At 39.2% G+C, this 27610-nt stretch overlaps 1 protein-coding gene and 3 non-coding genes across 12 annotated transcripts; all 4 read left to right on the forward strand.

Moving 5' to 3' along the window:
- Window positions 1-1274: 1274 nt before the first annotated feature.
- Window positions 1275-27069, forward strand: KANSL2 (KAT8 regulatory NSL complex subunit 2). Of its 9 annotated transcripts, none has more exons than XM_023555822.2 (10): window positions 1275-1496; window positions 2055-2313; window positions 3053-3231; window positions 12354-12468; window positions 14431-14648; window positions 14983-15149; window positions 15820-15916; window positions 20014-20267; window positions 20885-20978; window positions 25373-25481. In XM_023555822.2, the coding sequence occupies exons 1-9, from the start codon at window positions 1370-1372 to the stop codon at window positions 20960-20962; spliced, it is 1494 nt and encodes a 497-aa protein (XP_023411590.2). In that variant the 5' UTR covers window positions 1275-1369; the 3' UTR covers window positions 20963-20978; window positions 25373-25481. The 9 variants fall into 9 exon arrangements, with proteins under 9 accessions (XP_023411590.2, XP_064140383.1, XP_023411591.2 ...); XM_023555820.2 differs by lacking the exon at window positions 20885-20978 and adding an exon at window positions 26275-27069 and having other exon boundaries at window positions 1276-1496; window positions 20014-20165; window positions 25373-25492; XM_023555810.2 differs by lacking the exon at window positions 20885-20978 and adding an exon at window positions 26275-27069 and having other exon boundaries at window positions 1277-1496; window positions 25373-25492.
- Window positions 16024-16161, forward strand: LOC111748487 (small nucleolar RNA SNORA2/SNORA34 family). Its single transcript, XR_002784204.1, has one exon. It is a non-coding gene; the product is annotated as a small nucleolar RNA SNORA2/SNORA34 family (small nucleolar RNA).
- Window positions 24346-24480, forward strand: LOC111748488 (small nucleolar RNA SNORA2/SNORA34 family). Its single transcript, XR_002784206.1, has one exon. It is a non-coding gene; the product is annotated as a small nucleolar RNA SNORA2/SNORA34 family (small nucleolar RNA).
- LOC111748491 (small nucleolar RNA SNORA2/SNORA34 family) lies at window positions 25927-26063 on the forward strand. The gene has a single exon (XR_002784207.1). It is a non-coding gene; the product is annotated as a small nucleolar RNA SNORA2/SNORA34 family (small nucleolar RNA).
- Window positions 27070-27610: the final 541 nt, after the last annotated feature.

Consider the following 27610-nt stretch of genomic DNA (forward strand, 5'->3'; position numbering starts at 1 on the left):
TGGCCCTTTCTGTTTCTTGGGCTCATAATTTCCTTGTGCCTTTGGTGTTCTTCATCCTCCTTTGTTTCAGGGGGGCTGGGACCCATCAGTGCATCTTAGATGGCTGCTTGCTAGCTTTTAAGACCCCAGATGCCACTCTTCAAAGTGAGATGCAGAACATTTTCTTAAACTTTGTTACGGCAATTGACCTAGATGTCCCCTGAAACCATGGTCCCAAACCCCCGCCCTTGCTACTCTGACCCTTGAAGTATTTGGTTGTATTCAGGAAACTTCTGAGTTTTTGGTTTAGTCCAGTATGACAGCTGTTCTTGAATGCTGTAGGTGATGTTCACCTCCACTGTAAACCATGTGCAGCAACTCATTGGTTGTGGATGAAACATCTTCCTTAAATGAAACTGACAGTGATCAGATGAGGGATCCTGGGAAGGTTGGGAGAAAAAAATGGTCAGAAGGTTATGAGAGAGAAAGCGTTGGATGATTTCTACAAGAAGAGTGCTGGAGATGACTAAAGTGATGTTTTAACTATAAATCCTTAAAGGATGGTGAAACTGGGATTGTGTTAGTCGTTTCTACATTATCTTCTTATTTAGCATGTAATTGTAATGCAATCTCCTCGTTTTAGAACATCTAGGCACACAGTTCATGAGAAGCAGGACCTAAATCACAACTCATTTCCTTATTCTCAGTTTTAATGCTTTTTACAGGCAGTCCCTGAGTTACAAACAAGATCAGTTTCTGTCTTAAGTCTTTAAGTTGAATTTGTAGATATGTCATAACAGGTGCGTATGGTTATTTAGCCTTACTTTTATAAGCAAGACATTTTTAGTGACTTAAAAGCTGCATGTGCAGCAAGTGAAGGTGATTTTAAGGAAGAGTATGTTGGGAGTAGGGGTTGGTTCAATGGTTTGAAAGTGAGGGCAAGTTTACATAACATCAAAGGGCATGCATTTGTACATGTAATTTCTGACTCATAGTAAACACAAAATGGCTCTCAGCATGCTCTACACCGAATAAATGTTCAGTTAATGTACTGAACTGCTCACAAAAGAAAACTAAAGCCTTTTCCGGTAAGCATCAAATGTACAGTGATCCTCTGCTCTCTGTACGTCTGATTGATTCCCGCTGGGTAACAGTGGTAAAGCCGCAGCCGCCAGACCACACTGAGACCGGTCACAAACGACCAGTGGAAGAGGTGCACCACGAGCCGGAAATACATCTACATCCGGCAACCAGCCCCGCATCCCACCTTCTCCCGTCACTTCCCTCAGGGCGGAGTTGCTGCCAGTTCGTGTCAGCCACCAGCCACCGTAGCCGCTCGTTTTCTCAGCGCTCCTCGCTCCCAGACAGGATAGGTAGTTGGCCTCGGCCAATGGTGACACAGCGTCTTCGGAGTCGCAGCCAATCAGGGCTTAGGGTCCGGAAAGGACGGGGCCGAGTTAGAAGAGTCTGGCGCGGCGCGGGGCGGGAGAGCTGCGCGGTGCATCGTGGCGGTCGAGGTAAGATGGCGGCGGCACTTCCTCTGTGTGTTTGCAGTTAGGCAGCTGCTTCGCCCTTTATATCCCCTCGGAGCTGCTAGTCTGCCTCAACCAGCGGCAGAGTCTCTCTCCTTCCTGTAGGCTCCCAGGAGCCAGATTCTCTGGTGCACGGAGCCTTAAGACAAAATGGCGCTTGCACATGCCGCTGAGGGCCGGCAGGGCCCAGCCTTGAGCTCCGAGGCGGGCTTGGACAAAGGCGACGTGCAGGGAGGCGGGGCGCGGTCCTGCGGCGTTGCCGCCGCGTGGAGTCGGCGCTGGCGCTTCCTCCTGCTGCTCCATCCGTGCGAGTCCTTGATATACTTTCGACGTAGCGGTGGATGGGGTGGGGGTGCTTATGGAGGGAGAATCTGAAAGCCCGAAGGAGTAGAGGAGGGCGGAGGGGAGTTATGGAGAGTACCCTGCTCTAGAGAGAGACCAACTTCTTGTTTTTTAGAAACTGCTCGCGGTTCGTCTGCATATTGTGAAGCAGGGATTTTAGGGAATGGGAAGGGCTTTTTGATCTTTTGTGTGTCCCTGCAGGTTTTGGTATGAACAGGATTCGGATTCACGTCTTGCCAACCAATCGGGGGAGGATCACTCCAGTGCCTAGATCCCAGGAGCCCCTGTCTTGTTCATTCACTCATCGCCCATGCTCTCAACCTCGTCTGGAGGGACAGGAGTTTTGCATTAAGCATATCCTTGAAGACAAGAATGCACCCTTCAAACAGTGTAGCTATATATCGACGAAGAATGGAAAAAGATGTCCCAGTGCTGCCCCAAAGCCTGAGAAGAAAGATGGGTATATATGTATAGATCTATATGTCATTTGTGGTTTCAGTTTTAAAATGTGAGGGGGATGTAGTGTGCTGTGGGCTTGGGGTTATGGATGTATTGGAAAATAAATAGAAATTGGAAAATAGAATTGAGGGATAAAAACATTAAAATTGAGAAAACTGTACAGAGACCTGAGTTGTCACCAAGTAGCTTTGGATAAGTTAGTCTCTTTGGGTCTTTACCTTTATCTGTAAGAGAAGGGATATTTTAGGTTATTCTTGATCCTGGGGTCCATAACTTGGTTCTCCATGAACATTGCTAAGCAATGCAAAATTGTGTATGTGTGCATTCTACTGGGAGAGGCTTCCCAGCTTTCATCATGTAGGCAGAGATATTTTATGAAATTGTCCCAAATTTTATCAGTAATTATTGATATTAAAGAAAAATATGGAGTTGTCTTGCAGAACGAATTTTGAGAGATGGAGTGCATCTTGGTTTGGTCTGAAATGTCAACATTCTTATGGTTGGAATGGTTACATATGGGTAGAGCACTGGATTGTGCTGCCTGCATTTCTTTTTAGTAACACAAAATTAATTGACCTTGGGGCAAGTTAAATTTTTCTGACTCATTGGGCTTTATAGAAATAAATGTAATACTCACTTTAATTTCCTAAAGATGATTTGAAGATCAATGACTATGAAAATCATTGAATCCTTTCAAGAAGGAACCTGAATATAAAATGTTAATATTTTTTCCTCCTTAGGGTGTCTTTCTGTGCTGAACATGCCCGTAGGAATGCCATGGCGCTTCATGCCCAAATGAAGAAGACCAACCCAGGGCCTGTGGGTGAAACGCTTTTGTGCCAGCTGAGCTCATATGCTAAGACAGAACTGGGTTCTCAGACTCCAGAAAGTAGCCGCAGTGAAGCCAGCAGAATTCTGGGTAAGGATCTTTTCTTGTAGAATAAAAAGGGAGATAGGAAATTAAAGAATTTGTTTTGGTTTAATACAGTGCCTTGAACAGATTTGGCACTTGATGATATAATTGCTGATTCACTGGGAATTGGTGAGAATTCCAGGGTTGCTGTGTTGTTGGCACAGTGGTTAAGAGCGCAACAGCTAACCAAAAATGTTGGCAGTTCACATCCACCAGCCTCTTTTCTGTGACTTCCCTGCCTGGGTTGATAGCTGGTTCTGTCCTGTGTTCCAGTCTTGGGTTGTTAATCTGGTATTGTTGGTTCTCTAGCCAGAGGACAGCCTTTAATATTTCTTGTAATTTTAGATTGGTTTTTACAGATTCCCTTAACTTCTTTTTATCTGGAGATGCCCTAATTTCACCTTCATATTTGAGACACAGCTTTGTTTCCACCAGCCACTCCTTTGAAACTCTTTGGAGCAGTTCTGCTCATTCTGTAGGGTCCCTAAAAAAAAATATGAGTCAAAAATTGACTCGAGGGCAATGGGTTTTGTTTTCTGTTTTTACCAATTCTTTTGAATTTGGAGTAATGTCGTAGTTATGTAGTACTGTTATAACAAATACCACAAGAGGATGGCTTTAACAATCGCACATTTATTTTCTCACAGTTTAGGAGGCTAGAAGTCTGAGCTCAGAATGCTGGCTCTAGAGGAAGGCCTTCTGTCTGTTTGCTGTGGGGGAAGGTCCTTGCCTTTTCTGAGCTTCTGCTCCTGGGTGATCTTCATGAGGCTTGGCATCTCTCTTTCCCTATTTTGTCTGTCTGCTCATTTGTTTAATCTCTTTTTATATCGCAAAAGAGATTGACTCAAGGCACACGGTACACAAATCCTGCTTCATTAACAGAACAAAGACAGCCTTTCTCCAAGTGAGATTGTAACTACAGGCATTGAGGTTAGGATTTACAATACATGTTTTGCGGGGACATATTCAGTCCGTAATAAGTAGCGTGTTGCTTAGGTTTACTGTCCAAAGTTTGACTTTTTCATTTTCCTTCATTGCTGCTTTTATGTTTAGGAACTTTGTAATTTCAGGAAACAGGAATATTTTGGAGCTGGTTTTCTAGCCTGTAGAGAGGGTGTGATTAACTCATTTATAATCTTAACTAATTTTAATTTGGTGTATGTACGTGTATATATATGCATATACACTTTTTTTAATTGTGCCTTAGGTAAAAGTTCATAGCTCAAGCTAATTTTTCATACAAAAATTTATACACATTGTCATGTGACCCTACTTGGCTGTTGCTATAGTGTGACTGTACATTCCTCCTTCTAACCCCGGATTGCACGTGTCATTCAGCCCGCTTCTATCCCTTTCTGCCCTCTCAACTTTCCTCCGGACAGGAGCTTCTCCTTTAGTCTCGTGTAGCTACTTGAACTAAGAGGCACACTCTTCGTGAGTATCATTTTATGTCTTATAGTCCAGTCTATTCCTTGTCTGAAGAGTTGGCTTCAGAAATGGTTTTAGTTGTGTGTTAACAGACAGGCTGGGGGCCATGTCTTCTGGGGTCCCTCCAGTTTCAGTCAGACCGTTAAGTCTGCCTTTTTATTAGAATTTGAATTCTGCACCCCACTTTCCTCCTGCTCCATCAGGGACTCTGTTGTGTTTGCTGTCAGGGTGGTCATTGGTGGTAGCCAGGCACCATCTAGTTCTTCTGGTCTCGGGCTAATGGAGTCTCTGGTTTATGTGGCCCTTTCTTTCTCTTGGGCTCATATTTTCCGTGTGTCTTTGGTGTTCTTCATTTGCCTTTGCTCCAGGTGGGTTGGGACCAATTGATACATCTTAGATGGTCACTTGGATAACTTTTAAGACATCCCAGACACCGCTCATTAAAGTGGGATGTGGAACATTTTCTTAATAAACTTTGTTATGGCGATTGACCTGGATGTTCCCTGAAACCATGGTCCCTAGACCCCAGACTCTGCTATACTGTCCCTTGAAGTGTTTGGTTGTATTCACGAAACTTCCTAGCTTTTGGTTTAGTCCAGTTGTGCTGACTTCGCTGGTATTGTGTGTTGTGCTTACCTACATCTGAGATAATTCTTGTCTTGTGAATTCCCCTCTCCCGCCCTCCTAAACATCAAAGAATGTTTTCTTCCGTGTTTAAACATTTTCTTGAGTTCTTATAATAGTGGTCTCATGCAGTATTTGTCCTTCTGTAATTGACTAATTTTTTTTTTTTTTAATTTTATTGTACTTTAGATGAAGGTTTATAGAACAAATGAGTTTCTCGTTAAATAGTACGCATACTGTTTTATGATGTTGGTTAACCACTGCAGACGAGTCAGCACTCTTCCTCCTCAACCTTAGGTTCCCTATTAACAGCTCTCTTGTCACCTTCTGCCTTCTAGGTGATTGACTAGTTCTACTCAGTGTAATGCCTTCCATATTATCCATGTTATGAGATGTTTCGTAGACTCATTGTTCTTTATCATTGCATAGTATTCCACTGTGTGAATATACCATAATTTGTTTATCCATTCTTCCCGTTTTTGGGCACCTAGCTTGTTTCCATCTTTTTGCTGTTGTGAACAGTGCTGCAGTGAACATGGGTGTGCATATATCTATTTGTGTGATGACTCTTATTTCCCTAGGGTATGTTCCAAGGAGTGGATTGCTGGATCGTATGGTGCTTTTATTACTAGCTTTTTTAAGGAAGTGCCAAATCAGTTTCCAAAATGGTTGTATCATTTTGCATTCCCCAGCAGTGTGTAAGTGTTCCCATCTTTCCACAGCCTCTCTGACATTTATTATTTTGTATTTTTTGGATTAATGCTAACCTTGTTGGGGTGAGATGGTATCTCATTGTAGTTCTGATCTGCATTTCTCTAATGATGGTGAGCATTTCCTCATATATCTGTTAGCCGCCCTGATGTCTTCTTTGGTGAAGTGCATGTTCATATCTTTTGCCCATTTTTTAATAGGCTTGTTTGTCTTTTTGTTGTTGAAGTTTTGCAGCATCTTGTAGATTTTACAGATTAGGTCCTGATCTGTCATAGCCAAAAATTTTTTCCCAGCCCGTAGGTTGTATTTCTACTCTTTTGGTGAAGTCCTTTGATGAGCATAAGTGTTCGATTTTTAGGAGCTCCCAGATCTCTAGTTTCTCTTCTGGTGATTATGCATTGTTAATTATGTTTTATATTTTGTTTATGCCCTGTATTAAGGCTTCTAGCGTTGTCCCTATTTTTTCTTCCATGATCTTTATCATTTCAGATTTTATATTTAGGTCTTTGATCTATTTTGAGTTAGTTTTTGTGTGTTGTGTGAGGTATGGGTCTTGTTTCATTTTTTTGCCAGTAGATACCTACTTATGCCAGCATCGTTTTGTTAAAGAGACTGTCTGTCCTTTTCCCATTTAATGGACTTCAGGCCTTTGTCAAATATCTGCTGCACATAGGTGGTTGAATTTACATCTGGATTTTCAATTCTGTTCCCTTGGTTTGTGTATGTGTCATTGTACCAGTACCAGGCTGTTCTGACTACTGTGGCAGTATAATAGTTTCTAAAATCATGTTGTGTGAGGCCTCCCGCTTTGTTGTTCTTCTTCAGTAGTGCTTTACTTAAACCTGGGGCCTCTTCCCTTTCCGTATGAAGTTGACAATTTGTTTTTCCCTCTCATTAAAAAATGTCGTTGGAATTTGGATGGGGATTGCATTGTATGTGTAGATCATTGTTGGGTAGAACTGAAATTTTCACAATGTTAAGTCTTCCTGTCCATGAGCAAGGTATGTTTTTTCTCTTATGTTTTGGATTCTTGCAGTAGTGTTTTATGGTTTGTTTTTGAATGGGCTTTTACATTTTTGCTGAGATTTATTTCTAAGTATTTTATCTTCTTGGGGGCTATCATAAATGCTATTGATTTGGTGATTTCCTCTTCAAAATTCTCTTAGTTGGTGTAGAGGAATCCAAGTGATTTTGGTATGTTCATCTTGTATCCTGATACTTTGCCAAAATCTTCTATTAGTTCTGGTAGTTTTCTTGTGAATTCTTTGGGGTTTTCTGTGTATAAGATCATATCATCTTCAAATAGGGATATTTTTATCTCTTCCTTACCAGTTCGGATGCCCTTTATTTCTTTTTTTAGTCTAATTGCTCTGGGCAGAACCTCCAGCACAATGTTGAATAAGAGTGGTGCTAAAGGGCACTCTCGTCTGGTTCTGGTTCTCAAAGGGAATGCTTTCAGGTTCTCTCCATTTAGGATGATACTGGCCGTTGGCTTTATATAAATGGCCTTTATTATGTTGAAGAATTTCACTTCTGTTCCTGTTTTGCTTAGAGTTTTTATCATGAATGGGTGTTGGACTTTGTCAAATGCCTTTTCTACATCAATTGATAAGATCATGTGGTTCTTGTCTCTTGTTTTATTTATGTGATGGATTACATTGTTTGTCTAATGTTGAACCACTCCTGCATACCTTGTATGAATCCCACTTGGTCATGGTAAATTATTTTTTGATAACGCTGCTGAATTCTATTGGCTAGAATTTTGTTGAGGGTTTTTGCATCTGTGTTCATGAGGGATATTTGTAATTTTCTTTTTTTGTGGTGTCTCTTTTCTACCTGGTTTTGGTATCAGGGTTATGCTGGCTTCATGGAATGAGTTTGGGAGTATTTCATCCATTTCTATGCTCTGAAATACCTTTAGTAATAGTGGTGTTAACTCTTTGAAAGTTTAGTAGAACTCTTCAGAAGCTCTCAGGGCCAGGGCTTTTTTTTTGTTGGAAGTGTTTTAATTATCTTTTAGATCTCTTTTATTACAGGCTTATTTAGTTGTTCTACCTCTGTTTGTGTTAGTTTGGGTAGGTAGTATGTTTCTAGAAATTTGCCCATTTCTTCTAGGTTTTCAAATTTTTTGGAGTACGATTTTTCATAGTATTCTGTTATCATTCTTTTAATTTCAGTTGGGTCTGTTGTGATATTGCCCATCTCATTTCTTATTGGGGTTATTTGCTTCCTCTCGTTTTTCTTTTGTTAGTTTGGCCAGTGGTTGGTTGATTTTGTTAATCTTTCAGAGAATCAGCTTTTGGTCTTGTTAACTGTTTCAGTTGTTTTTCTATTCTCTATTTCATTTAATTCTTGTCTAATTTTTAATATTTGCTTTTTTTCTGATGCCTGAGGACTTCTTTTGTTCTCTTTCTACTTGTTCGAGTTGTAGAGTTAATGTCTTGATTTTGGCCTTTTCATCTTTTTGGATGTGTGCATTTATTGCTATAAATTGACCTCTGAGCATTGCATTTGCTGTGTTCCAAAGGTTCTGGTAGGATGTGTTTTCATTCTCATTTGATTCTGTGAATTTCTTTATTCCATCCTTAATTTCTTCTATAACCCCGTAGTTTTTGAGCAAAATATTGTTCAGTTTCCATGTACTGGATTTTTTTCCTTGCTTTTCCTGTTACTGATTTCTACTTTTATGGCTTTGTGGTCAGAAAAGATACTTCGTAATAATTTGATGTTTCGGATCCTGTTAAGGCTTGCTTTGTGGCTTAATATGTGTGGTCTATTCTGGAGAATGTTCTATATGTATGGGAAAAGAAAGTATACTTGTTTGCTGTTGGGTGGAGTGTTCTGTATATGTCTGTGAGATCAAGTTGGTTGATTATGGCATTTAGATCTTCCTTTTATTGAGCCTCTTTCTGGATGTCTTGTCCTCCACCAAAAGTGGTGTGTTGAAGTCTCTTACTGTTATTGTGAAACTGACTGTTTCTCTTTTTAGTGCTGTTAGAGTTCGTTTTATGTATTTTGAAGCCCTGTCATTGGGTGCATAAATATTTCTTATGGTTATGTCCTCTTGGTGTATTGACCCTTTAATCATTATATATAGTGTCTTTCCTTATCCTTTGTGGTGGATTTTGCTTTAAAGTCTATTTTATCAGAGGTTAATATTGCCACTCTCTCTCTGTTTTGAGTATTGTTTGTTTGATATATTTTTTCCCATCGAGTTTTAGTTTGTGTCTTTAAGGTGTGTCTCTTGTAGGCAGCATATAGATGGATTGTATTTTTTAATCCATTCTGCCACTCTCTCTCTCTATTGGTACTTTTAGGCCATTTACATTCAGCGCAGTTGTTGATAGGTATGAGTTTAGTGCTGTCAGTTTGATGTATTCTTTTTTGTGTGTGTTTACAGTTTCTTTGCGCCACTTAATTTTCTGTGCTAGTCATTCTTCTTCATGTATTTTCGTCTTTTTCCTTGTTGATTTTGTATTTGGTGAGTCTTTGTTTTTCTTGTTTTTTATTTTGATGTGTAGGATTGTTAGTTTCCTTTGCGGTTACCTCAATATTTACCCCTATTTTTCTAAGTTTAAACCAATCTTTTATTTCTTTGTATTGCCTTGACTTCCTCTCTCCATATAAAAGATCTATGACTACATTTTTTAGTTCCTCTTTTTTGTTTTAATGTTGTCGTCTTTTACATATTGATGTCTTTTTCCCTATTTTCAATGTTTTAGCTTTGATTTAATTTTGTGACTTCCTTAGCTGGGTTGATATCTGGTTGTTCTGTCCTGTGTTCTAGTCCCGGATTGTCATCTGATGTTACTGGTTTTTTAACTGGAGGACTGCTTTTAGTATTTCTTGTAATTTTGGTTTGGTTTTTACAAATTTCCCTAAACTTGTGTTTATCTGGAAATGCCCTAATTTCGCCATCATATTTGAAAGACAGTTTTTCTGAATATAAAATTCTTGGCTGGCAGCTTTTCCCTTGAAGGCTTTATATGTATGTCATCCCATCGGCTTCTTGCCTGCATGGGGTCTGTCGCGTAGTCAGAGCTTTGTCTTACTGACTCTCATCTGTAGGTGACTTTTTGTTCATCCTTAGTTGCCCTTAAAATTTTCTCTCTATCTTTGGTTTTGGTAAGTTTGATTGTAGTATGTTTTAGTGACTTGCCTTGGGATCTACCTTGTGTGGGGTTTGATGAACTTGGGTAGATACCCACTCTTCTTTCATGATATCAGGGAAGTTTTTGCCATCAAATCTTCAACAATTCCGTTTGTATTCTTTGATATCCCTCTCCTGTTCTGGTCCTCCAGTTTCTTGTAGGTTATTCCTCTTTGATAGAGTCCCAAATAAATCTTAGCATTTCTTCATTTTTTAAAATTCTTTCATTGATTTTTCCTCAAAAAGTTGGTGTCAAGTGCTTTATCTTCAATCTCACTAATTCTGACTTCACTGCCTCAATTCTGCTCCTGTGACTTTTTATTGAGTTGTCTAATTCTGAAATTTTATTAAGTTTTTGGATTTCTGCTTGCTGTCTCTTGCAGCCTATTGAATTGGTCATTACACTCTTAAATAACCGTCTTAAGTTCCTCTGTGCTTTGTCTTTGTGTTCCTTGGCTTGTTCTGTGATTTGCCTGATCTCCTTCCTGAATTCTTGAAAAGTACTGTATATTAATCTTTGGAATTCTGCCTCTAGTAACCCCAAGAAATTCTCTTTCCCTGGAAGGTTTTTTGATTCTTTGTTTTGGTTGCTTGCTCATGGTCTGCCTCTGTGTGATTTGATATCGACTCTTGTCTCCGAGCCATCAATAAGCTATTATATTTATTTATTTTATGTTTGCTTCCTGTGTCCTAGCTTCTTTTTTTGTTTTGTTTTGATATGCCCAGATAGCCTGGGTCTGTGAGCTAGTTTGATTATCGGCTAGTCCGAAGCTCTCATGTCCTGTGTGTAGGTGGCTAGAGTTGTTACTAGGTATGGGAGCCCAAGAATCCATTTATTTTTCTTGTGTGGATCCAGTCAGGTATCCAGGTCATTGGTCACCAAGTGTATGGTGCAGGCTCTCACCTAGAGTCCTAGACTGACAGGCGTGGTTGGAGTAAGCGTAGGTATCGGGCTGCCGTAGGGCGTCATGCACTGATCAAGGCAGGGGGCTGACTGCTACCCCTGAGTGTCTGGTTGGAAGGCGTGTCTCTGTTCCCTAGAGCATGTAGGTAGGTGGGTTTTGCAGCCAGACTATGGGCGCTCAGTGCTATTGACTGTAAGCACTGGGAGTCACCACTTACTCTTGAACCCCTGTTGCACTTACTTTCAGACCCCTGTTGTTGGAGTGGGTGGAGCCACCAGTCCTTAGGCCCCTGATGTGGGTAGGTGAGGACCCTGCTTCATGGGCAGGGCGGTGTCAAATTCACCAATCTGCTGCTCACCATTATAGCAGATACGGACGAAGATAGGCTTTAGGTATATACCCTGGTATACTGTGCTAACGACGGCCAATGCTGTTGACATGCGCCCACACAGGTCTATGCAGGGATGAAAGACATTCAGAGTTTGTGGAGCTCTTACGCCTGTGCCTAGACCAAAGGGGTGTACCTACCCTGAGTTCCTGGCTTAGGGGAGCCGGCAGATTATTTTTTCCTATTTGTTAATTTGTTCCTTCTGCAAATGGGAGAATGGCTCAGGGTGCTAGACGGATTGGGTCCTATTTCCATGTCCTATTTCCATTTCCGGCCCGGGGAGCACAGCAATCTCTGAAGCTGGACTGGGACTGGGGCACAGTGGGGAGGGAGCAGGTAAATGGGAGGGAGGTGTTTCCCAAAAGGAGGTTTTTTATTTGATCTGCATGGTAGGTTAGATGCTTGTACTTACCTTTCGTCGATCCAGTGCCATTTCTCGCTGGTTCTGGAGGTTTGAGCTGACTCTCTGCCACTTGGTCTTTACTGATAGGGAAAAACGTGTCCCGAGCGCCCCTGGTTGCCTCACTGCTAGCGCCAGCCAATCTTGCCTGCAGGGTGCCAGTGCAGGCCAGGTCAGGTCTGGCAACTCCTTGCTGATTTTGAACCGTCTTTCCCTCTCCATTGCTTTTCAGTCTGTTTCCTCAACTCTGTCTTTGATGTTCAGGGCTCCTAGATTGTCATATATAATCGATGCAGTTGTTTTTTCGGGTCTTTGTTGTAAGAGGAACCACAGGAAGCGTATGACTACTCTGCCATCTTCGGGTTATGTATTTTTTAAAACCGTTTTCATTTGCCAGTGCCTCTGTTCTAAGGGTATTTATTTATTATTTTAAGTTTTGCGTTGTGTTACGTAATCTAGTTTTGTGTGGTGGAGTTACAGAGGTGGGAGGTCTTAATGGTTGCTTTCCCTTCCTTGCCCCAGATGAAGACAGCTGGAGTGATGGGGAGCAGGAACCCATTACTGTCGATCAGACATGGAGAGGTGACCCTGACAGTGAAGCTGATAGCATAGACAGTGATCAAGAAGATCCCCTAAAGTAAGTTGCGACCCCATATATGGCTTTGTTCATGTAGCTGATATGTGGAATGTAGTACTACATGTTGTTAATAGATTAATGACCTAGGATGGTTGAACATAGCTTCACTATTTGTGAGCAGTAACTGTTTTCTATATATTAAAGTGTCATGGTTTGTTACCATCTTGCTTCAAGGCAGGATTTGATTGTTTTAGAAGTCTTAAAATTTGAGAAGATATCTTTGAATATTAAATCTCACATGAGAAAGAGTTGAGAAAAAGGAAATTTCTCAGACATGGGAGTAGGGTGTGGGTTGAGAAATTCTCAAACCAGTTAGGGAAGAGAAAACAAGGACGTGAATAGGTGTTTGGCCTAAACCTTGGAATAGTGAGGTTACTGTACTTGAATAATCAGTATTTTGTAATATTCCTGGAGTGTTAATGGAATTTTATTTTTTAAGAAAAATAAAAGGTGTTCAAGAGTTTCTTTTGGTTTCCTGCTTAAGAAAGAAAAATCAATTTAGAAATCCAGAAGTGAGTAATCAGCCTATTTGGGTCTTATTAAAGCTCTTTGGAAAGTTCACCCAAGTAGTTTGAAAGAGCATTCTCTAGCAGAAATCTCACAGTTAGTAACAATACTAAGCTGTCCTAGTTTCCTAGTGTTGATGTAATACAAATATCACAAATGGGTAGCTTTAAAGAACTGAAATTTACTTTCTCACTGTTTCTGTAGGCTAAAAGTCCAAATCAGGCATTCCTTGATTCTTGGCAGTGGCCTCTGTCTTCCTCAGAATGTGTATACCTCTGCCTAATTTGCCCCTTTTAGAACTAAACAGTGATTAGGTTTAGGGTTTAGGGCACACCTTACATTGATTGGCCTTGTTAACATAACAAAGAACCCCAATTGCCAAACAATTACATCAAAGGAATGTTGTTGTTCCCGTGCCATTGAGTGGATTCAGACTCATAGCAACCATTTGTACCACAGAGCACAGAAGGAAACACCGCCTGGTCCTGCCCCATGCTCACAATCAATGTTTGAGCCCATTGTTGCAGCCACTGTGTCAATCCATTTTGTTGAGGGTCTCCGTGTTTTTCGTTTACCCTGTACTGTAGGGTCACTATGAGTCAGAATCGATTGAATGGCAGCGGTTTCTTTCAAAGGAATAAGGGTTAGAATTCTAACACATAAGTATTTTGGGAGAGTGCAATTCAAGCTATAATACAAAGCATATTCATTCTTTTTTTCCATCGTGGTGCTAGATAGCCAAACTTGAAGAGGTGTATATCCTGGTGGTGCAATGGTTAGGTGCTGGGCTGTTTGAATGCACCAAGCCACCCAGCTGCTTTGCCCGATAGGGTTTCTTAGGCTGTAGTCTTTACAGGGAGCAGATGGCCAGGTTTTTTCTCCTATGGAGCCGCTGGTTGGGTTTGAACCACTGACCTTTCAGTTAGCAGCTGAGTGCTTAACCATTGCACCACCAGGGTTCCTGGCTTCATTATAGGAGTATATGAAAAAAATTTAATGTACTTAGAAGTTTGGAATCATTTCATGTTGGTATCTTTGGTGCTTTTATTAAAGTGTGTTAAAATATGATGCATGCCACTGAGTTGAATATTTTTAAGCTGTCCTGACTAGTAGTCTTTCTTTTTTAAATCAGTACATGAAAGAATATAGATTGAAAAAATTTTGAGTGTTCCATATCGTCACCCTTTTTAAACAGTGCATATAATTGAGAAATATAATGAATATAAACACTCACACCCATTTTGTGAGGTCACATATTATTATCCATTCTTGATTTTCTTTTAATAACACAACTTGGATGGTAAAAAGCTTTTTGAAACCATTCCTTTTTAAGAAGATTTCAGTTAGCACTGACTGCTTGTTAAATAACAAACTGAGTCTAGCCGTTCTGCTTTAAGCTTGGGCTTCGTTACTGTGCTTTTCTTCTGCTTTGCTGAATTCTCTATTTTATTCCAGACATGCTGGTGTCTACACAGCAGAAGAAGTGGCCCTGATTATGCGTGAGAAGCTAATTCGTTTGCAGTCTCTGTACATTGATCAGTTTAAACGACTTCAGCATCTGCTCAAAGAGAAGAAGCGACGTTACTTACATAATCGCAAAGTGGAACATGAAGCTCTTGGCAAGTTTTGTGGTAGTTCCAGCAAAGCTTTTCATGGGCTAACCTGTGAATTTGGTAGTGGTTTGATTTATTTCTGTCTTGGTACCCTGGGGTGGTGTGGGTGGTTTGCTTTTTAAACTACCAACAAGGAGTAAGGGAGCCTTGGTGGCACAGTGGTTAACTGCTTACCAAAAGATCGGCAGTTCATATCCACTAGCCATTCCTTGGAAACCCTATGGGCCCATTCTGCTCTCATGTAGGGCCACTATGAGTCAGAATTGACTCGACAGCAATGGGGTTTTTTTGGTTTAACAAGGAGTAAACAGATTTCCTTGTTTACTGCTTAATTTGGAGTAGCATTTTGATTGCATGCTCAGCAGATAACATCTTGACTGTTGTCACTATCTAGGTAGTAGCCTCCTGACTGGTCCAGAGGGTCTTTTGGCCAAGGAACGAGAGAACTTGAAGCGACTAAAATGTCTTCGGCGATATCGCCAGCGCTATGGAGTGGAAGCCTTACTACACAGGCAGCTGAAGGAACGCAGAATGCTGGCCACAGATGGTGCCGCCCAACAGGTAATTTTTGTATATATGTCTAAGGCATATACATTTACAAAGTTAAGGTACTTGTCAAAACACTGGTCCAGTTTTGGCTCTCAAATCTGACTTATGGGACTTGGGGTGTAGTATAAAGAGTACTTATTTAGAAGTCAAGAGACATGGCTTTTAGTTTCAGTTCACTGCCAGCTCGGTGCCTGCACAGGTAGCTTAACTTCACTGGGTCTCAATATTCTCACCTGCAAACTGAGTGTTTGGAATTGATTTCTAACGTAAACAGTTCAGAAATTCTTCAGTTTAGAATTCAGCACGGATTAAGTCTGAGTTGTTTGGGAATCTCATTTTAAAAGGTGGGAATGTAGTAGATAGATAGAATAGGGGCAATTGAATGTTAGAAAATAAAGTTGATACAAGACAGTGAAGTGGTCTTAAATTTGTTAAGCCTGTGGTCCCTGCTTCAGTGAGAGTAGTTCATTTTTGTTTGTTATATTTGTTGAGGCTCCGCATAAGACTATGATTTAAATAATGGTTCTGCTGCTAAAAGACAAAATAGTTTTAAAACCATTAGGCTATAGCATGCTTTTACATTGTGGAGAGGTGTTTTAAGTATTGTCATCATAGGTAATTGGTTGTATGTCCTTCTGTGGGTTATATATGTTTTTCGATTTATCTGTTTTCTCTATTTTAGGCCCATACCACTCGTTCCAGTCAGAGGTGCTTGGCATTTGTGGATGATGTTCGTTGTTCCAATCAGTGTCTTCCAATGACCAGACATTGCCTTACCCGTATCTTTTTATTCTGTTTACTCAATCTCTGATTTGCTCGCTAGAGTGAGGGCTCGTGAGAATCTTAATCTCTACTGGTTTGCTTTATTGAAGACCTTTAGTTTCCTTTGGCCCTGAATCAAGGCCAGCAGTTTTCATGGAACTGTTGGTTTCAAGCAGGTGCCTAAAGAAATGTCTTCCTATGGTCTGTTGGCCATTTCAGAGCTTTGGAAATGTAATGGTCAATTCATTAGAAAGAAACATCTGAGTCCTTGGTGATAGATGTGGACTGATGTTTATTTGTAATCCTAATACTGGGGTTGCAGAATACAGAGGTCCCTGATTTAACTTGCTTGTTAGAATTTATGATGACGTTAAATCTAATTATTGTAAAAAAAAAAAAATCACTGTGAAAGGGTTTTCTGTTCAAAACAGTAGGCAATTTTTGAACAGTGACCCTCCTTCAAGTATTGTCACTTCGTATGGTCAGCGCCCTAACTTGAGTATTGAGCTTCATTCAGATTGGAAACTCCTGTGTCCAAAAATGAGGTGCTTTTTTCCCTCTTTTCAGTCGATTTGCCTTTGAACCATCGTGGTGTCTCTTGACTCTATTAAGAACTACATTTGCCATCGGGTTTCAGAAAGTTTTGAATTGTTCATTGGATTGTAAAAGTGCATCTTTATTATGGACCTTGATTGAAAAAGACGCTGATGAAATGTGATATGATGTTCAGTATATGAAAGGCAGAAATTTTGCTGTATTGCATTTGCCTGGCAAGAGATAACCAAGCATTTGGAAAGTATAAAATGTATTTTCTTTAATAGGAAGAGGAGAGCCTTCTTTTGGTCTTCTGACAGGACAACTGATTTTTAAACTATTTTGTTTTTTAAACACTTTGTTAATTCATAATTGCAACAAATGTCTGAAAGGATTATTACTCTTAATGTATAAAATGCTTATGCAAAATAAAAAAATTAAAAATAAATGTTCAAAACATAATTGGGCAAAGCCTATCTATGGATATTTAAAAGAAGATAAAAGTGGCTGATAGTTGAAAAGTGTTCATCTTCACTACAAGCAAATAACTAAAACAGGGATTTTTTTTATGTGTAAATTTAACATTTGTATATATAATATTTAAAAGTAAACTTAAGGATAAATTTTTTTATTTAATGAGAGTGAATTTCCGAAGTTCGTGAGGGCATAGTGAAATTGGACCCTCTTAAGCACTCAGTGGGAATATAAATTGGCACAGGCTTTTTGGAAAACAAATTAACAGTATTCGTATTTTTTGATGTAGTAATTCCACCTCTGTGAATTATTTTAAGGAGATAATTAAATACCCATATTTTTACATAGAACTATTCAACCAACTGAAGATAGCTTTGCATTTTTCAGAGATGAGCAATAGAAAAGTAAATTATGGCACACGTAATGTGGAATATGTTCAAGCATTAAACGTTATCCCTAACAAAATTTATGAATGACATAGGAAGATGTTTGATAGTGACAAAAATAGGAATTTTGTAGAGTTTGATGTAATCTGTTTTAACCGCATGTCACTAAAGCCTGGGAGGGAGGGAATGTAATGAAGAAATGTGATTGCTTTTGGATGGTGGGATTATCAATGCCTTTTTTCCTGCTGTTTTAAACTTTTCAGATTTTCTTTAATGAGCTTGAGTTACTTTGTAAGAACCCCACCGAAATTATAGATAAATTATATAAGGAGTATTTTATACATTTCTTGTAATACTGTATGTACTCAAATAGCTTTTCATTAGGATGTTGATACTTTAAAAAGCAAAGTTGGAAATGAAATGTATTTGAGAAGAGAAGGGAAGTATTTATTTTCCTTTTGTGCTCTTTTCCTTTCCACTCCATAGTTGCCTGAGTCACCCTTCCTTAAGTCCTTACCCCAGAGAAAGATGCGACTGCCATTGGTGACCTGTTAACTCTTTACTCTGGTCTAATGGAGACAGCACTGGACTGAAAGTGAAGGACCCAGACTCTAGTTGTAGGTCAACCATTCCCTTCTCTTTGTCTCTGTTGTCCCATCTGAAAGGAAAGGGGATGGAGGATGGGGGAGGGGAAAGGGTTTTTCCAGGATATTTTGGTATTAAATAAATAAGAGACTTTTGTGAAAGCCTTTTAGAATTCCATGAAAAAAAGTTCTGCCTGAAACATTTAATTGAATGGATTAACACTTTAAATAAGTTTGAGCTTGTTAAGCACACTAGAAACAGATTTTACGTTATACCTGCAAGTCAAATTGTTGCCGTTAGATCCATGTATTTATTCATTTGATCATTCATTCAACAAATAATTTATTTTGCACTATCTGCTATTCCTTTGAGAATAGTGTTTCTCAACTGGGGCCCCAGGGGACATTTAGCAATGTCTGGAGACATTGTTTTCGGTTGTCATAACTAGGAGAGGGGGTGCTTCTGACATACAGTGGATAGAGGCCAGGAATGCTGCGTAGCATCCTACCAGTGATGCAGAAGCCAACTCCCCATAAAAAAGAATTACTTGACCTAGAGTGTTGGTAGTGCTGAATGAGTTCTAACCCTGCCGAGAATTCTCATTTCCATCCCAGATTTACTGAATCAGAATCTAGATTTTAACAAGATTCCCAGGTGACGGTTATGTATAACTTCCTGGGAGTTTGTGAGAAATGCAAGTTCTCGGCAGGGTTTCTAACCAGAACAAAACCATTTAGAAGCCCTGTTGTGAAACCCTGCTTTCAAATCTGGCCATTCCCGAGTGTGAATTGAAAGAAATGACTTTTTTTAAGAAGTTTTATTTGGTTTAAAAAATTATAATGTGTGTTAGATTTTTTTTGTTTTTAAAAATTACATTAAAATCTTTGGGATAAAAATAACCTATGATTCCATAATCCTGAATACAGTCAGTTACAGAAAATTGTGCTTTCTGATTTAAAAATAAGCCCAGATTTAAAAAACACCTGCCTGTTAATCCATGGGAGACAACCATGTAGTTAGGATTTCAAAAAATGGGCACTCCTTAGTAAATGTATTATGTAGAATAATTTGAACTGGAATTTTGTTATTTTATCTAATCATGATTTCAACTTTGATTCATTCTACAGAGTTTCTTTGCCAACTTGGAAATATAGTCCTTCTCCGCTTCTACCCTTAATAGAAGTTGTTATAGAGCTCCCGGAGTGTTCCTGGAGTACTTCCTTTCCATGGGCCCTTACGGGGAAAATCAATAATCTTCTTTTTCTCTTTAGGATCATAACAGAACCCCCCCCCTGCACCTACCCCCCCAAAAAAAAAAACCAGGACTTTTTATTCCTGTCAGGATATGATAAACTTAGTTTGCCATTGCCATTTCAAAGTTGCCATTGAGTTGATTTTGACTCATGGTGATCCTGTGTGTGTCAGAGTAGAACTGCTCTGTAGGGTTTTCAATGGCTGATTTTTCAGAAGTAGACCACCAGGAGTTTGTTTTGAGGTGCCTCTGGCTAGACTCAGCCTTTCGGTTAGCAGCTGGCTGAGTTAGCCATTTGTACCACCCAGGGACTCTGCGGGATATGATGCCTAGTGGCTGTTACTAGAGCTTCTGTTCTCCTCAATCTCCTGCTGCTTTGAATGAATTTATCATGGAATCATATCTTTGAAAATGGCCCAAGAAGTTTTAAAACTTGCTGCCAGCCTGCTTAACAGCAGAAACAACATTGTATCTCTTATGTCTTGGAAGGGGTTGGTAGGGACCTCTAAAAGCTATTTGCATTTGCCATATTTCTTAATAGGAGTAGCTTTCTAGGAGTGTTATTGCTACTTGCTAAGCACTATATTTGCAGAAGTTCTGTACTTGACCCTCATAAGGGAGAACAGGGATTAGTGTCAAGTTTAAATGACGAGGATTCTGAAACAGGTTAGGGGATTTATTTACATTTCTGATAGAGTTAGTGACACTTACTTTGAGAAGTAACTTAAATTGCTAACTGCTTTTGGTTTTTTGTGTCAGATGTAACTAATTATCTTGCTTAGTCCAGATCTGGAGTTTTATATGGCAGTTTTGAGTATATAGCTTTTCATTTCTTGTACCTCCGATAGATCCCATTTTATTTCCCTTGACCATTTTTCTACAGATATTTGTCAAGATACGAATCAGGTTCTCTTCAAATGCTGCCAGGGGTCTGAGGAGGTACCCTGCAACAAACCAGTTCCTGTAAGCCTCTCTGAGGATCCCTGCTGCCCACTGCATTTCCAGTTGCCTCCTCAGATGTATAAGCCCGAGCAGGTACTGTCTGTGCCAGACGATCTGGAAGCCGGCCCCATGGATCTGTACTTGAGTGCTGCTGAACTTCAGCCCACTGAGAGTTTACCTCTGGAGTTCAGTGATGTAAGTTAGAGCAGCTCTGCTCTGGTTAGCCCTTGAGACAAGGACTTATTTATTATTGATGAGAAAAGGTTAGTCTTTGTGGTCAAGAGAGCTGATAACAAAGTTTTTGAAATCATACATATGTGGTTGTATTTGTATGTTGAGCATATTCATCGAGAGATTGTGTAAACCCCTACCTGATTTTCCATGCCTTTCTCCCTACATACTTTTTTTTAACTGAGCTATAATTCACATACCATGAATTTCACTCTTAAAAGGTACAATTCAGTGTTTTTTTCCTTAAGATACGCATTCAGAGAGTTACGTAACTATCACCACTAGTTTTAGAACATTTTTGTCATCACAAAAAAAGAAACCCAGCAACCCGTTAAAAAAATCACTCTCTGACTTAGTTATCTAGTGCTATTATAACAAATACCACAAGTGGGTGGCTTTAATGAACGAATTATTTTCTGACAGTTGAGGAGGATCCAAGTCTGAATTTAGGATGCTGGCTCCAGGAGAAGGCTTTCTCTGGAGGGAGGTCTTTATCTCTTCCGAGCTTTGCTCCTGGGTGATCTTCATGTGGCTTGACTGGTTTCTTGATTGCTTGTTTAATGCCTTTTATGTCTTGAAAGGGAGTTACTCAAGATATACCATGCATTAATCCTGCCTCATTAACACAACAAAGACAACCTATTCCCAAATGGGATTAGAATCACAGGCATAGAGGTGAGGATTTACAACGCATATTTTTGGGGGGACACAATTTAATCCATAACTATCCCCATTCTCCTTTTTCCCAGGCCTTGGGAAACACTAATCCACTTTCTGTCTCTACGGATTTGCTCGTTGTTAACATTACATGTAAATACAGTCATAATACGTGATTTTTTGTGTCTGGCTTCTTTCACTTAAAATAGTCCATCTATATTGTAAGATGTATCAGTGTGCTTCATTCCGTTTTATGGTTGAATAGTATTCCATGTTATGGATATACCACATTTTGTTTATCCCTTCCTCCATTGATGGACATTTGGTTGTTTATACTTTTTGGCCATTCTAAATAATGCTGCTGTGAACATTCCTGTGTAAGTTTATATGTGGACATGTTTTCAGTTCTCTTGGGTATATACCTAGCAAAGGACTTATTTTTAAATCACTGATTTCATTTAGACAAAAAAGCAAAAATCTTTGTCTATTCTGTCCCTCTTGAACTTTTAAAACCACGTAGTTTAAATTTGCAGAAATTTTTCTGAGAGAGTGATTAGGGAAAATTATAATTAAGGGGAATTGGAATAGCACGATGGTGGTCAGATTTGGTGTGGCTTGAAACTTTGGTGCCCATCCACAGGTAAGTCATTCACTAGAGTCTTGATAATATAAAAGAATTCTGGCTTCTGTACTTGTGTTTTGATCCTATAGTAAAGGTTGTCATTTTTAGATTAGCGTGTCCCCCAAGAAGGGACTCTAAATTTAGCTCTGCTGTTGTTACTTGTGAAGTGTTATTACAGATTCTTTTATAAACTGAGTAGAACAGTGCTGACCTCCCAGAGTGTTTGCTTTTACAGCCTTCTAAAAAGGCTTCCTTTTTCAACTTGGACCTTGATTGGTCTCAGCTGCATAAACCCATCTCTGATTTCATTTGTTTTCCTAATTAGCATTAAGCTAGTATTTGATTTTAGGGATCAGTTGGCATTCCATCTTTATTTTGGAACTTTGCTTAATCTTTACTCCTCTGAATAAAGGTCTCCCTTATATATTCTGGAGATGAATTTTCTAAGTTTCATAATAAAGATGTCTTGGTATATAATCATAATGTATTTAAGGTAACAGATCAGATCTACATGGAAAAATTGTTTGCTAAGAGTAGAAGCAAGGTTTGGGTAGCCCAAAGGGTTCTATCTTTTATGAAAAGAGAGAAACCAGGCCTGTGATTTGTTTGGGAAAACTGATTCCAGTTTTTTTTTTTTTAAATAATTTGTTTTGGCTATAAACTGTCTATAGACTTAGGAGACTCGGTTTCCATTACTTCATTTATAATAACATCACCTTTTATTATCCTGACTGTAATTGCTTTTAGACAGTTTCTTTTGCATAGATTGATAGACTGTGAGAACTAGAAAGGGATGTTAGAGATTACATATCCCAGTGCTTCTCAAACTTTTCCAATGAGGTTGTGTTGAAGACAGTAAATGGGTAGTCCCAGATTGATGAGGACAGGTTTTTGTTCACTTTCTTCGTCTAATAGTTGAAAACTCAGAGAGGTAACTATCTTTTTTTTTAACTTTGTAACATGAGTAGCTTTATAGGATCTAATAACCTAATAAGCATTACATCACTAAATTCTCTTAAAATATTAATGTACATGTGTATAAACTAAAATTAGCACATGTTTAGCAATCTGCACATGTACACAGTCTAGGTTGTTAACCTGTGTTTCGTTACTAATATCCAGAACAATTTCTGTTTTGAATTTTTTTACTTTTCACACTTTTTTACTTAAGTTTTTGTCTATTCGGAGCACATGTTTTTTTTACTTTTTACCGTATTAGTTTTTAAATGGTGTTTCACAAATCTTTGATAATGTAGATAAAAAAAAAATAACTGTTCCAGTATGTTCAAAGATTTATACACGTTTACTTGCCTCTTTGGAGAATGAGTGAAGATATTAGATTATGAGATGTGATCTGTTCAAGTAATCATAATAAAAAGTTTAGAAATACATAATCAAATTTGCTAATATGTTGCATGAATTTTTCAAAGTAGAGGGTTACAAAAGCTAACCTTATTTGAGAATCTAATAATGTTTTGAGATGGACCTTTGTTGTTAAGAGGTTTAAAATGAAGAACAACCAGCTGTTTGTAATTGATCATCTGTTATGTTCATATTAATATACTTTTGTTATATACATTGATTTTAAAAAGTAGAGTTTTATTCTTCCCTTAATCTTTGGGGAGTAGAAATTCTGTAAAAATTACCAAAACAAAATCCAGTTTTAGAAATGAGTTTTTGTCCTCATAAGTTCTGAATATATTTAACTAGTATAGAATTTTGCTGGAAAAAAATCTTTCTGAATATATGAACTTCACCAAGCATTAACTCATTACCTATATTCTGTCTTAGTTGTTATTCTACAACTTGTTAGTAAGGATAACTTCTGTTAACTTTACTTGTGTGAAGACCAAGTATAAGATATTAACATTGGTAGGAAAGAGTATAGCCTTTCATTCTGGATATTACTTTTGCCTATTTTCTGTGCTTCAATCCCAGGAGGTTGGCAAATAGCAACTTAATACCTTAGTTTTATTACTTGATATCTCTATCCCCCCCATCCCCCTGCCCCTTTCTCAGATGGGCTTTGAGCTCTGTTTTTAAGATAATAACAAAACATGAATTCTGTGTCTTTCTACGTTAACTTCCAGACATTCCTGTCTCAGGGTAGACGTTTTTGCCGATCCTTTCTTCCCTTATTTTAGATTCCTTTCCCAAATTTTAATTCTTGTAACAGACAACGCTGTATGTGAGAAAGCCTCTTCAGTTCTATTTTCCGTTGTCATCTTAAGATTTGGATCTCTTTTGTGTCATTGCTTATTAAATGGTTTCTTTTAAATTCCAGTTATTGATGATTGAGCCTAGTAAAAAATACTGCAGAAAACAGATTTCAGAATCTTCCTTAGGGAGGTAACACTGGGTTTTGTAGATAGGACAGAAGTTTTGAAACATAACTGAGAAGGACATTAGGTGGAGCTACTCTACTGTATCATTTTACTTATATTTCTGCTTAAATTGAGCTGCTTTAAGTCTATTAGGTTCTTTAATTGTATTCTTTAATTATTGTGAAGATGTGGCTCTCATTTTTTGGTGATTAGGACACCGAAAAGAGAGAAAGGATAGCAAACTCTTAGACTTTAAGACTTAGAACTAAGCTTTGCCTGAAGCTAGATTACTGGAAACAGAATCTCTGTAAGTGGAGTGGGCTCGGGGAAATACACACTTTTGGGTGTTTTTAACTCTTTTGAGAGTTTAGCATCAAGCTCTTGGGAAGCAGTGGCATAAAACTTAGTTTGATGCTTTGTCTGAGCTTTTGCAGTGCCTTAGGCCCTGAATCAAGACCAGTGGTTTGCTGTAGCTGTTGGTTTCAAACAGGAGCCGAGAGCAGTGTCTTCCTGTGGCCTATTGGCTATTCAGTACCCCAGTGGGGAGTGGCCAGTTCAGTTGGAAGAAACATACTCTGTAGAAATACAATGTCATTAATTTTTTTTAAATAAGTAGACTTTCTATTTTGGAACAGTTTTAAGTTTACAGAAGAATCGAGTAGAAAGTAGAGAGTTCTCATATACCATCTCTCCTCCCCTATTTGTCATGGCTTTTTTTATAGAGCAGTTGGACTGCATTAGGTTGAAGAATCAGAGACTTTCTGTGTGGTGGTAGGGCCTTAACCAAAATTGTGTTTTCTGTTTTCTACCCATCCAGAGGAGCTTTGAGTTTTCTGTCCTCTCTACCTTTCTCTCTCTTTTAACTCACATGCTTTGTGGCTGTTAGGGCATTAATTAAGCAATCTCATATTACCCAATATTTTTAAGCAGTATTTTCATTTCCTAAAATTTGCAGTTATGCTGATTGTCCATATTAGAGTCACCTAGAGCAGCACTGCAAGTTAGAAGTGTTGGGTCTTGATTTTTTAAATTAGAAGTTAATCCTGCTGCTTCTTCCATTTGACCATTAAATGGGTCTTTGCTAGGTTGGGCAAATCTGTGCTAAAACTTAGCAGTTCATTTGGAAAGGAAATAAATGTAGTTTAAATGAGCTTTTGATGAACTACTCTTTCCACTAGTGAATCTAGATGTTGACTACAGTTAACCTTGGAGGGAATATATCCTTTTTAAAAGCCATTATAGTGGTGTGTGCTGTGGTTTATACTTGGCAATAAAATTCTCAGTGCTTTTGGATCTTGTTCTGTTTGTTGGATATTGTGGAAAAATTTTTTTTTTATGAAAGGATAGCAAGATGAGGGAAGGGTGGAGAATGAGAGAAGTGCTTTGAGATATCCTGACAAATATTCCATCTTTAACGTATTGGTTCCTTTGGTATTGCTGATAGGCTTTTCCTTTTCTTTTCCTAGGACTTGGATGTTGTGGGTGATGGAATGCAGTGCCCTCCATCACCCTTGCTTTTTGATCCTTCACTAACCCTTGAAGACCATTCAATCAAAGAAATTGCGGAAGGCCCAGTGGATATATTGGCAAGTGAAGAACAACCCTAGCCAGGCTTCCCTCATGTAGTGACCCAGCCAGGCAGAGGGCTCCCTGCTGGCTAAACTGAACTCCCAGGGAGTGAGGGTGTCATCACAAGTAGAGTGTAAAGATGCCCCAGATGGCTTTCGCTCAGTGATACATATAAGGAAGGTACTTAAAAAAATGCATTTTTCTGCCCCTGAATGCTCTTGTTTCTTCAATTCTCCAGATGGTCCCATAGAACACCTTGTGGCCTCTGGCCCCTGTGTCTCAGAGAACAGTACATAATTTATTTAGGTAACCAGAAAAAGTTGAGGCAAGGAATTTGGGTAAATTGTTTCTTTTAAGGGGGAGTTGAGCAATGGAATTGTTCTCTTTGTAGAATAAGGGCAAGTAATGTGATTTGGCCTCTTTCTTTGAGCCTTGGGTAGGATACTGGTGGCAGGCCCTGACTGAAGACCAGCAGTTATATAGTAGCTGTTGGTTTCAAGCAGAGGCCCAGAGGACTGTCTTCCTGTGGTCTTTTGGCTGTTCTGGAACTTCAGCAGAAAATGGCCATTTCATTTGGAAGAAACAACCCACAGCTCTGCCTCCCATTGGGAAAGCCTCAGGAATGCTAGAAGTAATGGGTCCTGACCTTAAGGGACAAGGATAACTAAATATGGGGCAATTGCCTAGAGTTATTTTTTACTGCCTCGTTGCCACCATAAATGGGAGTTTATGAGTCAGTTTCATACTTCACGTCGTAAGGAATGAATTTGTGACAAAGTACCTGTATTTCTTTTAACAGGGCCAGATGCAGCTGGATGTAGATGGATGCAGATCACAGGGATCTCGAAATTCTGAGAAAGCCTCTGTACCATTGCTTCAAAGTGGAGTGGCCACTGCAAATGGGAAAGCAGAACCCACTTCCATCAGTTGATAGTTTGTTTGGGGAACCATTTGACTTTGGAGGATCTAAATTCCCCATTTTCCAAATAAGTATTTCTGACCATCTCTCACTAAACAAGGGTAACCCAGACAACTTTGTTTTTCTTCTGGGTTATTGAGTACTGTAGTCAAACCAAATTTTGAGGGAATGAACGAATAGTGTCTGAAAGTTGTGGGTCTCTTCCCGTTCTGGGCAAGGAAGAGAGAGAGAGGTGATCCCTCTTAAAGCTACTGGGAGTAAGTATTTGGGGCTGGGCCTTAGGGGAAAGAGACATCTTTGTAATGGGATTTGAAGTCTTGGAGAGAAATTCCTATAGGTGATTAGGTGGGAGCTGTGTCTGAGTGGTGCCCTGGGCTATTGATGGACCCAGTGCCTGATTATCTCTATCCAACAGCCTGCCTTTTAGCTTTTCTTCACCTGTCACCTTATTGGACAATCTGAACCCACTTCTCCCAGTGAGCTCTATGTCTTCCATGAGAAAGGAGCCCATAGGACCCGCTTAACCATCTTTTTGCTTCTAACCTATGTGAATTTCTATAGTGGTTATCTTATGTAAGATACAGTAAAAATCTATTGTATATAGTTTCTCTTAAATGTTAAAATATTATGAAAATGTAAAATAATTATCTGAATTAAACGCATGTTTTGTTTGTATTTGAGTGTCTTTTTTTGGTCTCAGGGAGCTGTTTCTGATGGGAAAACAAGGTAGATACACTTCTGTTCCAAGAAGTAAATACATTTTTGGTAACTTAACTTTGGTTTTGGTTTGGAGGATAAGGTAAAAACCTTCCCAGTAAATGAGAAGGGTGGGACTTCCATTGAAGACTGCCAGTTCCAAATAGCTTTCTTCTTTTAACCTTCACCACCCCCGCCCCCGTGCCCCCCGCATCCACCCTGCAATTAATGTCTGGTTGTCATCTCAAACTTAGGATTATACATAAAATATTCAAAGAAATTGGGCCTGATGCTGAAACACAGAGATAGGCATAAATGATGCCACAGAACTTTTAAGATAGTTTTGATGCTGAAGTTGTAGTTCAACTGGATCCTTGCTATCTAAGTACCCTGGAAGAATGCACTCCCTTTTGGGACCAGGACCTCTGATCCTCCGGAGCCTAAGGTTGTGGGATTGAGTAGCACAAAATACTTCAGAGGTTCGTTGGGAGTGGTAAGTAGGTCCACTGCTTGTAACCCA

This window comes from Loxodonta africana, chromosome 4 (genome assembly GCF_030014295.1).
Source record: "Loxodonta africana isolate mLoxAfr1 chromosome 4, mLoxAfr1.hap2, whole genome shotgun sequence".
Taxonomy (NCBI): Eukaryota; Metazoa; Chordata; class Mammalia; order Proboscidea; family Elephantidae; genus Loxodonta; species Loxodonta africana.

Coding starts and splice junctions, on each gene's coding strand:
- KANSL2 (XM_023555810.2), top strand. CDS start 1,370: ATGGTGACACAGCGTCTTCGGAGTCGCAGCCAATCAGGGCTTAGGGTC. Junction 3,232..12,353: donor TGAAGCCAGCAGAATTCTGG/GTAAGGATCTTT, acceptor TCCTTGCCCCAG/ATGAAGACAGCTGGAGTGAT. Junction 12,469..14,430: donor GATCAAGAAGATCCCCTAAA/GTAAGTTGCGAC, acceptor ATTTTATTCCAG/ACATGCTGGTGTCTACACAG.